The sequence below is a fragment of the Plectrocnemia conspersa genome, unplaced genomic scaffold (assembly GCF_051122295.1).
Source record: "Plectrocnemia conspersa isolate PC_06_02 unplaced genomic scaffold, ASM5112229v1 ptg000014l, whole genome shotgun sequence".
Lineage (NCBI taxonomy): Eukaryota > Metazoa > Arthropoda > Insecta > Trichoptera > Polycentropodidae > Plectrocnemia > Plectrocnemia conspersa.
Window position 1 is genome coordinate 4,280,944 of NW_028277178.1, and position 14,656 is coordinate 4,295,599.

General features: G+C 33.7%; 3 protein-coding genes across 4 annotated transcripts; 2 read left to right on the forward strand and 1 right to left on the reverse strand.

Annotated features, from left to right (window-relative positions):
• Positions 1-917: 917 nt before the first annotated feature.
• Positions 918-3,715, forward strand: LOC148226009 (uncharacterized). 2 transcript variants are annotated; one of them, XM_088203105.1, is made up of 3 exons: positions 918-1,134; positions 1,919-2,575; positions 3,352-3,715. In XM_088203105.1, exons 1-3 carry the CDS (start codon positions 1,021-1,023, stop codon positions 3,679-3,681), a joined length of 1,101 nt encoding a protein of 366 aa, XP_088059231.1. In that variant the 5' UTR covers positions 918-1,020; the 3' UTR covers positions 3,682-3,715. The 2 variants fall into 2 exon arrangements, with proteins under 2 accessions (XP_088059231.1, XP_088059232.1); XM_088203106.1 differs by lacking the exon at positions 918-1,134 and having other exon boundaries at positions 1,341-2,575.
• A 1,471-nt stretch (positions 3,716-5,186) lies between these two features.
• Positions 5,187-6,198, forward strand: Ssu72 (Ssu72 CTD phosphatase). The gene has a single exon (XM_088203689.1). The coding sequence runs from the start codon at positions 5,354-5,356 to the stop codon at positions 5,936-5,938; it is 585 nt and encodes a 194-aa protein (XP_088059815.1). The 5' UTR covers positions 5,187-5,353; the 3' UTR covers positions 5,939-6,198.
• A 5,029-nt stretch (positions 6,199-11,227) lies between these two features.
• Positions 11,228-14,545, reverse strand: Rnmt (RNA guanine-7 methyltransferase). Its single transcript, XM_088204795.1, has 3 exons — positions 14,413-14,545; positions 13,203-14,199; positions 11,228-11,776 (listed from the first exon to the last, which is right to left on the reverse strand). The coding sequence occupies exons 2-3, from the start codon at positions 14,128-14,130 to the stop codon at positions 11,712-11,714; spliced, it is 993 nt and encodes a 330-aa protein (XP_088060921.1). The 5' UTR covers positions 14,131-14,199; positions 14,413-14,545; the 3' UTR covers positions 11,228-11,711.
• Between the last annotated feature and the right edge of the window lie 111 nt (positions 14,546-14,656).

Genomic DNA, 14,656 nt, shown 5'->3' on the forward strand with positions numbered 1-14,656 from the left:
CGCTCAATGACGTATTGTTTGTGCAATCCATAATGCATAAAAGCGTATGGATTCTCTAGTCATTACGATACCATAAATCTTAATTAAATATAAATTAAAAAATAAATGATCACTGACCGGCCAATTCCCCCCCCCCCCTTATAGAAAAAGCTAAAATTACTATCCTATTATAAAGCTCTACCGGGAGAGCTAAAAATATAAGATCATTTCGGAAATTTTTACATTTTGGGGTGCTGAGATGTGCTAGACTGCAATGCAAGATACTGATGAGAACTAAATAGAAGTAAGCTAGGAAAAATGTGTAAAACCGGAACAATCCCGAAAAAACCAGGATCGATATGTGAAACCGGTACCGATGGTGTGAAACCAGGACATATAGTGGTCTGTTCAGTTTTATTGTATTAATTTATCGTTATTTTTATTGTAGGTTTACCCTTTGCTTAAATTACGCAATTGTCAAGTTATATTCAATTATTTTCTCTGGTAAGTATCATTTAGTTAACCTTGGCGTTAACTGCGCAAGTGTATGGACACCCCCCCCCCCTCCTCCTTCCCATAGTATATTACAAGAATGTACTACTTTCTAAACAGAGGTCATTTTTATAAATTTATTTTTGATTTAGATTACTTGTCTATTCTCGTACCGAAAAAGGATTCATACGAGAGATTTTTAGGACATTGATTTTCAAAAAACTAGCAAACCTAAGCTTTATAGAAAAATATGATCCTCGATAACAGGAAGTATTTTAAAAAATTCTCATCCGAAATATAATTTTAAAATAATATTGATTTATGCTCAATTTACTTTCTTGCAAAGTTTAATATTATAATTAAAAAATATATTATTATTTTTTATTAAAAATATTTTTTAGTAAACGTCAATTGTTTTTCGAGGTAAACAAATTCGTACTGGCAACATTATTTTTTTTTTAGGTTATGCTTGTGACATTTCGTTTCATTATTGAGTATTGTATAATCCATTAGTACGAATGAAGTATAACAATGAAATAATATAATAAAATGGATCCATTGCAAGTGAATAACGTATGTCGATTATGTATGTGTGGCCAGCCGTCATTGAATATCTACCATAATAAGCTCAACAATAAAATTGAGATACTGTGCAATCTACAGGTGATTATCCTGTTTAATTAATGCGATAAGTTCTGTATATATTATATTGTCGCCAACAGTTAATTACTGCGTGCTTATCTTATATAAATAAACTCATTTTTTTTTTTGATAACTACAGTTTTGCTTGTTTCATTCATAAATCAGCAAATGATAAAGTTTTGTTGATAAGTTGTCTTAAGTTCGACAATTCTAGTGCCTTTGTAAGTAATGGACTGAAAAAATATATTTTAATAAATTTTATGCTTGCCGTTTTATTAACATTTTAGTTGATAAGTTTTCTCCGTAATCAGTGAAATCTTAATTTTGTCGTTTCCAATGCATTTATAGTAAAATACCAAACTTTTTCGTTTCTAGGAATATGTTTAAGTAAATAAAGACATTATACAAAAAACAGGATCTACATACATATGTAAATTAGTCTGAAAATTAATTTCTGAAAATTTTAAGATACTAAAAATAATACTAGAGATTGAATAAATGCGACCAATTCAGAATCTGGATGGGCAATTCTGCTCTGAAGGGGAGTTCAGAGCAAGAGTGTGCATAAGTAAATACAAAAAATAATCATTGCCAAATTTATTCAATGTAATAATAAGAGTGAATACCAAATCAGGACCAATAGCAATCCCTTGGTAAAAGCGTAATTTCCAGGTAGTATTTGTGAACGACCATCCGATGATGCTAATATTCGGAGTGCAATACCATGAGTATTGTTTCTATACGCGTCTCAAAGCTTATGATTTTTTTTAAACTATATTGTTAAATACAATTTTTTTCATTTTAGATTTACCAAAATGATGGATTACCGGAGTATATATGCGTGACATGTGCTTCTAGTTTAGAAAACGCTTTTGATTTTAAAAGTAAATGTAGAGAAAGTGATAAATTATTAAGGGAAAGCTTAAGAATAAACTTGGATATGATCAAAAAAGAAGAAATTGATACAGTGCCATCGAAAGAAAGCCTAAAAGAAGAATACGAAACAACCGATAGATCGAGCAGCGAGAGAGAATACTCCACTAACTTTTCCGACATCGTTAAAGTGACAATGAGTAAAAATAAAATCAAGAAATGCAAAAAAATTATACATGCGAAAAAGTTACGTTGCTCTATAAATAAGAGAATTGAGTCTGTAGAATATCCAAAACAGTGTACGTTTTGCAGTAGAATATTGAAGACGGCTCAAGCGTTTAAGCTACATTTACGCACACACAGTGGAAAAGCTTTCATTTGCAACGTTTGTTCGAAGGAGTTCAATTCGCGGTCCAAGTTAAGCGTTCACAAGTCCATACACAACGAGAGAAAGTTTGTGTGTGAAATATGCAGTTCTTTATTTAAAACGACGAGAGACGTTCAGAGGCACGTGAGGTTTGTGCACGGAAAGATTACGACCAAGTGCAATATATGCAATAAAATTGTAGCTAGTAATCGTAGTCTTCTGGTGAGTATATTTTTTTAATGTTCTCTTCTTCTCTAACAAAATGCATATTATATTAATTTCGAATATAAAATGTGCATGTCAATGTTTTAATGGAAATCTTTGAATTATTTTGAAGTTTAAGTTTTTTATTTATTTTGCATATAGCAATAAAAGTTCGTTCTCTAATGACTCTTTAGAACCAAATCTTAAAGAAGTCTTTCGTGTTTCTTTCTCTGGCTTTCATGGCTTAAGATTCTGCTTAATATAGGGCTTTAGAGAACATTAGTATTTTCTTGTATGTGTTAGATAATCTTAAACCTATCGCAATCATGTTTTCCCATCTATCTAGTCTGATTAGAAAAAATGTCCTAACACCTAATTGCAGTAGATTATTAATTAACGGGTTTAAATGATTGCAATCACAGACTGTCACAAATTCTATCTATCAATTTTACTATTTCCTACTAATAAAAAAAAATATTCAAACTAAATAATATATATTGAACTAAGTATTTGAAACCAATGATATGTGTGTTTCTGCACCTAAAACAATATGCGCTTCTGCAATTTGTGCTTATATTTGAATTTGAATTTTTATCTTAGTTTCCGATACTTGAAATTAGTAGGGTAATGTGGTCATGCAAAATTCTTTTATATTATATTCTGGTGTGAGAATAACGCTGTTTCTTATTGGTTTTATTTTACAATAAATACGTATTTACGCATACCTAGCAAACATTTGTTAAACTAATTTTGTAAAATTTACATATAACTAACTTTACCAATTTTAATTTCAGATGCATATGAATATACACACAAAGAGTCAGACATTTCAGTGTGATTATTGCCAACGTGAGTTTCTATATAAGTCACAATTGAAAGAGCACATACGAAGACACACTGGCGAAAGGCCGTATAAATGTAAATTTTGCGACTCATGCTTCATTAGCAGTGGCTATAAAAGAGAACACGAGCGAATACACACGGGCGAAAAGCCTTTCTGTTGTCCTGTTTGCGGCAAAGCCTTTTATCAATTGAGTAATATGAAAAGTCACTTTAGACACAACCACAAGGGTGTTGAGTTTGATTATGTATCAACGAAAACTGGAAAAATGTGCAAAATTTAATTACTTTTAAAAATAAAATATTTGTTAAACCAAATTGTATTTTTATTTACGTGAAATTTAAATTAATAATATTGACCAGACTTCCTGATTAGTTTCGTATCTAGTTTTGATTATGTCTTAGTAAGTAGTAATTTATGTACAGATCTTTTGTTCTAAATATTGTATCATATCACTGTTTGAAGACAGCAAAAGGGTTTTTTGTTGTGTTATTATCTATATTTTATTACAAAATTGAGTATCGATTTTTTTATTTATTTTAAAAACATTAAAACTGGTGTTAAAACCGACAATTAATTTTACTCTATATTTAATAATTTATGTGTAAAACATCATTGTCACCCAATAGCGTCTAAAATTTTTCTGTTTTGCACTACACAATTACTAATAGTAAATGGGTTCCAGTAATGATAATTAGACCAGTTTGAAGGGTTTAGTCCTCTTCAGCCATCTTTTCAAGTTGTTTGTGCCTCGAAGTTAACGTGCTATTGGAACCTCGTTTCATGTTTAGCAGCAAAATGTTTTATAGCACTGGCGACGTCTTCGACACCTAGGTCACGATGTTTGTATATCTCTATCAGCATTTACAATGTTTCGTAATACTTTATTTTGAAATTTTTTAATCATTTTAATGTGGCACTATTCGGCACATCTCCAGAGTTGTATGCCGTAGACCCAAACTAGCTGCAGGATTTGATTGAATATCTTGATTTTGTTGTATATTGATAGTTTGGGGTTTCTTCCCATAAGCCAATATAGCTTTCTATATTTTTTTCAAGTATTTTTATAATTGGTTCTACTATTATTGTTAATGCGATGCACCTGATCGACTGTAGAATGTGAATTTTGAAACTCAAATTGATGGTCAGGAATTGCTTTTTCTTCTCTATATTGAAATTTTTTGAGAAGAACAGACCTCCACAAAGGAAGAATCGTATGTCAGGCATATTCGCGAACACTGGCAAAAGGCAAACTAGCAGCAATAATTGGCTCTCGCTTAGTCGGTCACTAACATCAAGTTAAGCGGTCGGTTATCCGAATCTTTATACGGGCGATCTCCTGGGCTTCCCTTTAGTTACTTCTATATTAAAAAAAGCGATTGTGGAAGCCTAGATTTGTTATGGCCAAAACTTTGCGGCACTTAAGTAGCACTGGTGTGACGGTAACTTCTCTCACCTGGCAGCCCACGTTCCGTTCGAGGACGTCTCGCGTTCGGGTCCCGTATATTTACAAATAACCATGTAAACTTCATAAATCTTCAATAAAACATTACTGCTCAATCTGTGTCTAATTGCCACCCGCCACCATCACGTCCAAACAATTAATTTAATTTGTAAAGCCATATGTTCCACATTTATTCTTATAATTATTTCCAATTTAAATTAATGAAGAATTACAGAAAAATATGTTTAAATAATAATTAATGTTTTTGTTACGAACAACAGATAGTTTTGTTATAAATTTTAATTTAATTTTATTTGACGTTTCACTCTGGTCAAAATTATCCTTGTTATGGCCAAAATATAACCTCGACGAGAGACGCTGTCATTGCTTCATAACACGATTGTGATGAACGTCATTACGACGATTGGCGTTTTTCTATTTAATTACTTGGCTTTTAGCAAAAAACATTGAAATGCTTATGTAAGGCTTAGTAAATATAAAATCGAAAACAATGGCGGATTCGGATCTTTACGTGGCTGTGATATGTTCGTCGAATATGAACAGAAGTATGGAAGCGCATGCCTACTTGGCTAAGAAAGGATTCAGGGTCAAATCCTTCGGCACCGGAGAGAAAGTCAAGCTTCCAGGAGTGGCGGCCGACAAGCCCAACTGTTACGAGTTTGGCGTAGCATACGACTACATATATAACGATTTAATGGAAAAAGACAAGTCGTTTTACACGCAAAACGGCCTCTTACATATGCTAGATAGAAATAGGCGAATTAAGCGCAATCCAGAGAGGTTCCAGGCCTCCAACGAACGGTTTGATGTGATATTGACTTGCGAAGAACGAGTGTACGACCAAGTCGTCGAATTCATAGCTTCTAAGACGTCTATATATAGCCAACCTGTGCACATAATTAACATTGACATACAAGACAATCACGAGGAAGCGACGCTCGGTGCTTTTTTGATCACGGATTTAGTGACGCGAATGGCGCAGAGTTCAGATCTGGACAATGACATAGATCAGTTGCTCAATAAGTTCGAGGCGAAAAATCAAAGACCAATTTTGAGCTCCGTCTTGTTTTATTGATTTATGTATCTTATTTATTTGTAAATTCATTTTAAAATGCTATAAAATTAACTACTTTATGTAAAGTACGGTCCAATTTGTAACGAGCGTCAGTGATTATGAATTGAGTCTGTTTGTATATTTTGTTCTGTTGAAAACTGCTCGTTATATTTGTGTTTCATCTCTTATGTAAATACACTCACTATAACTATTCACTTATATATTAATATCGTATTATTTTATATTATTAAATTTATTTTAAATAAAGTTAAAAAATCATGCATTTTTTTTTTATTGTAAGTTTTAAGCTTTTCATATTTTTATGTATTAAATGTATTACTTTTAATCTGTGCTATACCGTGTTCAGTAATCACAGTTAGTAGGCAGCATTTCATTAGTTCACTTCGTAAAATAAATCCGTCATACGCCATAATTTCATTGTTTTACTAATACTCACAAAGTACCAATGTCCTACTAAAAAAGTGCATAGTTAAAAATACCGATCATTTTGACTAAATAATGCATTGTTTCCCTATATTTTTATTGCTATTTCCTACTTTGGTGATAATTAGACACAGATTGTGTCCCTGCAGTAGTATTTTATTAAAATATAGTTTGATTTACATGTTATTAATATGGAACGTATGGTGCACGAGGCAGCACCGGCCGTTGCAAATCTGCCGTGACGTCAGTGCTACCTGAGTGCCGCCAAGTTTTAGCCATAATAAAACCTAGATTTATATATAAATAGGCCTATTTTACTATTTTTAAAAAAAGGTGGAAATGCAAAAATCGTCATTTATTTCACCATTATTGTAGTTTGAAAGTTAGAAATATTATGTATACTGAAAAAATAGTAGTTTTTCAAAATATTTTTCTTAGAATTGATTGACAAGTATACAAATTATGATGACTTTCCCCATATTACCATGTAAATTATTACTTTAATTGAATATTAATATTGTTTTAATTTTACTATTATTGTTTAAAATTTAAATTGGAATGATTACGATCATGTCAATTGAATACGTGTGTCTTGACTTTCCAGGTAAATTAAAAGGGCTTAACTTAAATATAGCCGAAAAAAATCCACTGCATTATTTCTGAATAGAGTAAAGTTATAAATATTGTAAAGTATCTGAATGTGGCATTATTTTTCCAGGGACGTCATTTCAGGGGGTCAAGTCCGGAGATTTGCACCCCCTAAAATTTGACCAGAAAAATACTATGAATTTTAATGAAATCAAAATATTAAAAATACTAATTGGACAACTTTTAGATTTTTACAGGTCAACCTGTAAGAATCTAAAATGACGTCCCTGCTTTTAAACCAGAAATTCTCAGGTTATCCCTAAAAAAACGGTCGAATCTATCCTGAAAATATATTTTTAAATATGCCATTTCAGTGAAATCATATCGGAATATATTTTCAACGATAGATATATACATTTACCAGTGAAAATATTATTTATCTGGCAGATACTAGTAAAATTATATGATTTAAACTTTTTTATACGTAGTAATATATACATTTATACACTTATCATTATTTATTTACGTGCGATGTATAAATGTTACAGTGAATGTGTATTTTTCTATGAAGTTATATTATATATTTCTATTAGCGAAAATAGTATTTAGCTGATAGGCGCTAGTAAAATTATATGCTTCACTAAAATGACTATGAAGCTCAATTTGCCAGTTGTGAAATTTCTGTTCAAACCCAAATCTGACATAATGAAAGTTCTAGAACTATTTATAGTTTTAGAACTTTTATTAGGTCAAGTCCAAAATTAAGCCATCTTACCTCTCCGGGGGAAATACGCGGAAGAAGAAGTACAGTCAGACTTCGATGTTTTAAGAGTGTGATTGCCATACTTACTAATATTATTATAGACTTATTATATAAGAGTATCGGTCAAAGTATATTCAAACCGAATTTTGGTCAATAGGAGGGTGCATAAACAATTATCCCTTCTCAGAAGTGAAAAATTTATGTCAAAAGCAATAAAATCGTGTCGGCATCGTCGCACGATTTTATTGCTTTTGTAATATTATTATAAGAGTCGTAGTGTGAACGTTGATTACTGAGCGTACCCACTGCGATGGCAAAATTTTATTGCCTTTGAAATATTAAAAAAACAACCACTGACTGGCCAACCCACCCACCCTTGAAAAAATCTGAAATGACGTCGCTGTATTTTTCATTTTAAATATAATTTGAAAGTTTATAACGTTAATTTGTAGTGAATTTATTTTGTCCGCTGTAAAACGCCTAAATTTTGCGGCACTGTTCTTTGAAGTATCTACTATACTTATTAAAAATGCGCAATCGTGTTTTTCCAGGTCTGTAAAGTGTATTTATTTTAGTAGCCCTGTTCTTCGAATGGATTTATATGCGACTAAATGCCAATGCAACTGTCTGGGTCTATTCATATATTTATTTATTATGAATAAAACTAGGCGGCACTTTAGTAACACTGATGGGATGGGAGGGCAGTATCTTCTTTTGGTGTACCTGGACACAGAGACAACGGCCGGTGCTGCCTCGTCTACTTTCATACAACATGTAAACTATATACCTTAAATAAATAATGCTGCAGCGGCCCAATTTGTGTCTGTCACTCGTCCGCTAAACAACCAACGGGTTTATTTATTCATTTTTTTACTGAATGGCTTTTTACGAATCTAGACATTAGAACGAATTAAATAGGAATGGATAAAAATATCGTCGTAGATAAATAAGGGGGATATTTTTGTTTAAAGGCCATCTCGGAATTTTTGTGAGGAAAAATTGCTACGGGAGCTAAAACAGGTCGTTTCGAAAATTTTAATCCAAGGTCATATCATAAAATTTTTTGAGTAAGAGAAATTGCTACGGGAGCTCAGTCATTTTGGAAATTTTTGTTCAAAGACAATCCTTCTCAAAAGAGAAAATCTGGTAACCTTAGTTAAATGCACTACTAAACAATGAAAACATATAGTTCATAAATATAATTTAAGGCCGAAGGGTGTAACTTTACAAACAGACGCCGAAAAGCTAGTAACAGTTTATTTATAGATATACATAAAAATTAAATATATGTTAAGGACCCGGGAGGAGGAATCGGCTGGACGAACGATTTGTTTTAAATGAGTACGCTTTTGTGTTGGCTCTGACCGTCACTCTCTCTCTCTCTCTCCGAGATCAAGATCAAGTGTCTTCTCTTTATTTGATTCCCATATTTATATTTTTTATTTTTTTTTTATTAAATTAAGACCATCGTGGCCTAGCAGGTTACCCCAATGCGCCACGATGGTCGAAAGCAAATTATAAATTTATAAAACATAAAAAAACGTATATATATAAATAAATATAACAATACTTAAACATAACAAAAAAAAATATAAAATAATAAAATTAAAAGATATAAACCGGATCAGATCCTCGTAGCTAACATTAAATAAATCAATTTTCAATGCCAGCGTATTAAGGAGCCGTATGGCCACAGCTATAGGCGAGTCGGCAAGTGCGGATGTCCTAGCCCTAACTTACATCAAAAGAGGTCTCGATCGTGATTCTCGAAAATGTTCCGGAACCCAAAACTGGAATTCCTCGAGAATAGCTGGATTGTCGACAGCACCTTTTAGTAGTTTGAAAAAATGCTTAGCGACATACAGCTTTCTGCGAGAATTCAGCGAATCATATCCCAACGCTCCTAAAAGAAAGGCGCTGGGATATAAGAATTTGCACATACATTGCACACGTGACGCATTTCCTTATGACACATTCCATAAGGTAACATGTACACCATCGATTTGTCCCTTCGATCGACCTGTGATATAACATGTGACGCAACATCTCTTTGTGACAAAGAGAACAAGTGTAGTACTGTTTCCAGTTTCAAGTGTCCCATCGATTTATCGTTTCGTTCAAACGAATGATACTGAATCGATCCCTTGTTTGCTCTAATTGCTTTAGTATAAACAAACGTTCATATATCACGATTTTAGGGCGATGAACTAATAACGGTGCAGCATTGCAATTGTGTCGCAATCTTATTGAATTATATAATTATAGGAATACATAAGAATCAAAATCAGAGTATATAACATATATAGAAAAAATAGACGTCGAAACAGGCAATGGAGCTTGAAATGTAGGTCTTGGAAGTCATTAATCTCTTAAGTGCTCTGCTCGTGATGTTTTCTTCTTTCGATCGTGAGTCCTAATATTCTCTCCGTGACGTTCTGCCGATGTGACTAAGTGTCGACTATTTTATATTGATCGTTTGAGAAAGCCTCGACGATTTGCTGACGAGGATTATTCAGAACCAATCGCAATATCTTCGGAAACACACTTATTCGTTGACGTGCATCGTAGAGCAGCACAGGTGTATCAATGCGAGGTCGAAAGTATTGTCTAAGCTGTGTATCTTAATTTCGTTTGCCTTTATAAGTGATTATTAATGGCTTCTGAAAGTTTGTGGTTTTAGTGCAATATTGGGTGTCTTGCACGATTCTTATATCCCTTGGGATCTCTTAATTAATCATTAAGATTCCCACATATATGGTAGTAATTAATATATATACATAAGTAATATTAATTTTAGGCACACCACTTATGTATAGTGCTTAAATATTAAATGTGAAATGATAGCCAACCTACTTGTTGCCTTTCTCTTTAAATTACTAAGTGTATAATAAATTATTTTAAAACATGACAGCTTGAAATATAGCCAACGTTCCCTTGACCGATGCTGATGATTCAGGACAAAACTAGAATTTTATTAGACGTTGAATTGTCTTCAGTATTCACTTTTTTATTAATGGATTTGATAAGTATTATAGGGATTTGTTTTGTGCAATCTCAATAAGATTTTATATTATTTGTTATCATGTTATAATTATAGCGATGCATCCTTAGAAGTTGTAGAAGTTTGTTATTATATAAATAATTCATAACACTAAAATCATATAATTATAGACGTATGATTTAGATACTTGTTCTACATAAAAGTATAGATATATCTGTATTCAAGTCAATTTACTAATATTTAAACTTGAACCTTTTCCCCTTTGACGTATTTCTACGCAATGAAAATAATTTACTTTATTTAATCATTATTATTAGAATGCAATATAATAATGTTTTTGAGTTTGAGTTTGATTAACTAAAATGTACTTTAGTTGACAAAAATATGATTGAAGAACTATTACAATCGTTGTATTCACTCAGAAAAACTCATTGTATATAAAAAAAATTCAGGGACAAGATGTTATAAATATTTTTATTTTGTATATTTTAATAAAATAAATAATAATTCAAACTTATTGCTTAAATTTTAATAAAAGTCATACACAAATTTGTGTGAATGTTCGCAGTCTTTTTTCTATGAAATATTTCAAATACGCACATCACTTCACTCAGGATTCTTCTCGGATAAACTAAAATAATCTTGAAATCTTAATATAAAAATCGCATAACATAGCTCAATAAATTAAGACAATTTTATTGTTCATTCACCAAAAATATATTACAAATATTTCATATACGATTATTCGATATATATATGTATATATAAAAATAATCATTTTAAACAGCATACGTCAGCATTTTTACACCGTCAGATTCATGATTTGTCGATTTCTGATTTATCGGCAACTTATATCACAATTATAATATAAAGTTTTGTCAGATTTTTTTACTCAATCTCTTCCGCAACTGATAGTTTTGAAGAAATGCATCCCCGCAGACTTTAATTCAATATTTACTATATCGTCAAATAGTCGGATATGAACATATTCGGTTCTATTAAGCATCGGATTCAGATTCCTTACGCGGTTGTTTCTTCACGAACATGAAGGTGCAGTACATCGCTGAAATAAAAAATGAAAAAGTGTTAATTTATTAAATGTCAAAGTTTATCAGAAAGGAGACCATCATTTTTATGAGTTTTGAAAGATTTTACAAGGATAGCGACTTAGTTTTTGCCCGGAGCGCTAATAAAATATTATCATTTTGACTTTTTTCTGTTCTGATCATATTATGTTAGATTTAAATTTTATTATAATATATAACATTTTTATTAAATGAAATATTATTTATCATATTTGTATTTGATAGTTTTAATTAATAAAATTAAGTTTTTGCCAGGTGGTAATATGCGGGGATTCGACGAAATCAGACATTTGTCATTAAATTCAAATAAATAAACAGATATCTTAGCACAGTAGATATTTGTTAATAGAGTTTATGCAAAACGTTGGAGCACACGGGAGCGTAAACAATATAAACTTTTAATATAAGAGTGGCTTTGTAAATATATTTATTTTAATAGAAAAAAATAGCACGATTGTTATAACAAAAGTATTATTGATATTCCAGAATCAAATGTTGGAAGAAATTGCAATATGTAATTCATTTCAACTTGGCAATGTGTCTTAATCTCAATATGGCAAAATAGTCATCACATATTATATGTGATAGGTATACAAATCAATTAAAAGCTATTACTAAAATGAATACACATGTACATATGATTACTCTGACGTTAATTAATATTTATTAGAAATATAAAAAGTCAATACTAACAAATAACCTTCGTTATCCTCCATAAATATTAATATCACTTTTTGGTAAGGTTACATTTTTTGATTATTGTATTTACAATCGGTCCTTATGGTTTACTGTTAATTTTCATATAACAATGAGAGATATGATTACATTTATTTAGGACTAAGTTAGTATATTGTATATTGGGTTATGGCCGACATAAACATTGTCAGGGCTGAAAGCGTGCCTATAAAGCAGCCCGTTTGCTGCAAAACCTACCGCGACGCCACGCCACGCCATATCGCTTTTTCATTCCACTTTTGAACCTTTTATGTATGCCAAACAATAAAAATATGACGTATTGCTATAAGTTAACCATTACTTGTTGCCGATCTACACGTACTTTAAGGTAACATCAGTTGCCACTTTTAAAGTTATTAGTTATTTTTAAAAAGCAACGAGAACTGTAGAAATATTATGAGACTTGGGAATGAAAAGTGATTATTCCTCTCGGACAAATATAATATAACGTGAGCGTATCAGCTAAAGTAGTAATTATTTTTGTAAAATTAGTTGTTACTTTAAAATTAAAATCATTAGTATATTTTTTATATTTATGCAGTTCCCTATTAAAAAATCTATGTCAAATGTAAAAAAGGTGTACACGGATATGTGTAATATATAATATAAAAGAAATTGTTAGTTAGGTTTATAGTTTGTGTAAAAAATGAAAAAAGAACGAGAGCTCACATGCGACTTCCCATTCTTGTTCGGACATGGTGCCCGCCTGTTGGGCGCTGTCGTTCTCCTCGAAGAATTTTTTGACGCGATCGTAGACGGGCTCGCGGCGATGCACCGTCTCGAAGCTCTCCATCTTGCGCAACAGGTCTCGGTTCTGCGACTGCTTGGCGGTGTAGAAGTCGGCGAAGTTAAGCCGCTCGACGAGCTCGAGGTCGAACCTCTTTGCCATCGTGATCAAAAGCGGGAAGTACACGAGGAACTCGGGACAGTCGACGACGCCTTCGAGACGGAAGTCGTAGCGGGCGCCGAAGAGATGGGGCTGAGAGGCGATGTCGAAGCGCGGCGTCACGCGATACAGCTCGTTGCCGAAGGAGCCGTCGTCGGAGGCGGAGGCGCGCATCCGCCTGACGATCTCGTAGGCGTCGGGCAGCGTGCCGACGAAGACTCCGCCCGGCCTCAGCCCCTCGGCCGCGTTGGCCAGCATGCGCTCGGCGCGCGCGGGACTCTCGAAGCCGTAGTGCAGAGCGAACTGGCAGCTGCAGACGTCGAAGCTGCGCGCCGCCTCCGGGTGCATGTCGGCCAGACGACGCTCGGCGCAATCGGCCGCGAGGAAGACGCCCACGGAAGGCAGTCGCATCTGGTAGAACTTGCGCTTGCACTCGGCCACAGACTCCTCGGCCAGGTCGGCGCACACGAGACGCTTGACGCGCGCCGCCCGCCACTTGAACAGGTCGCCGCCCTTACCGCAGCAGAGGTCGAGCACCGAGGCGCCCGACACCACGCCGGCGCGCAGAGTCGCCCCTTGGATCAGCGTCGCCTTCACCCAGTTGTTGAAGTTGCGCAAGTGGAAGATGGGCGAGCGGCGTCGCGCGCTGAAGCCGCATCCTCGTCGCTCGTTGTAATGAGCCGCGACGGTGGCGACGGTTTCGCTGCTCATTTCGCTCAGCGCTGTCAACGCTGTCGCGGTGTTGCCTTTATTAAAAAACAAATACCTATTTATTTACCGCTATTCTTTCAGATTGAAATGTTACAATTACTATTTATGTTATAAAACTTCATATCGACTCATTTTGACAAATATATATCAGTCACAGTTTTGTCTAAGCACAAATAATTTGGAATCCCCGAATAACCAAATACTCCATTTTTATTATATTCCAGCACCTTTATTTTAGGAGTTGTCATTTCTTCAAACCGCTGAACGTGCCGCGCATTGAACAATCCAGCAATTCTCGAGGAATTCCACTTTTGTAACAACTACAACAATGAATATTATATGTTTTTTTCTTTGCTTTTTTCTATGTATTATGGGAGCCGAATTTAGATGCGTTAACCTTCAATAAACATATTACTGCAGCGGCTCAATCTGTGTCTAATTGCCATCCGTCACCATCACCGTCCCAAAAGTATTATTTTAATTATATATATATATATACTAGTCATAGTGGACCCGGCAATGCTTC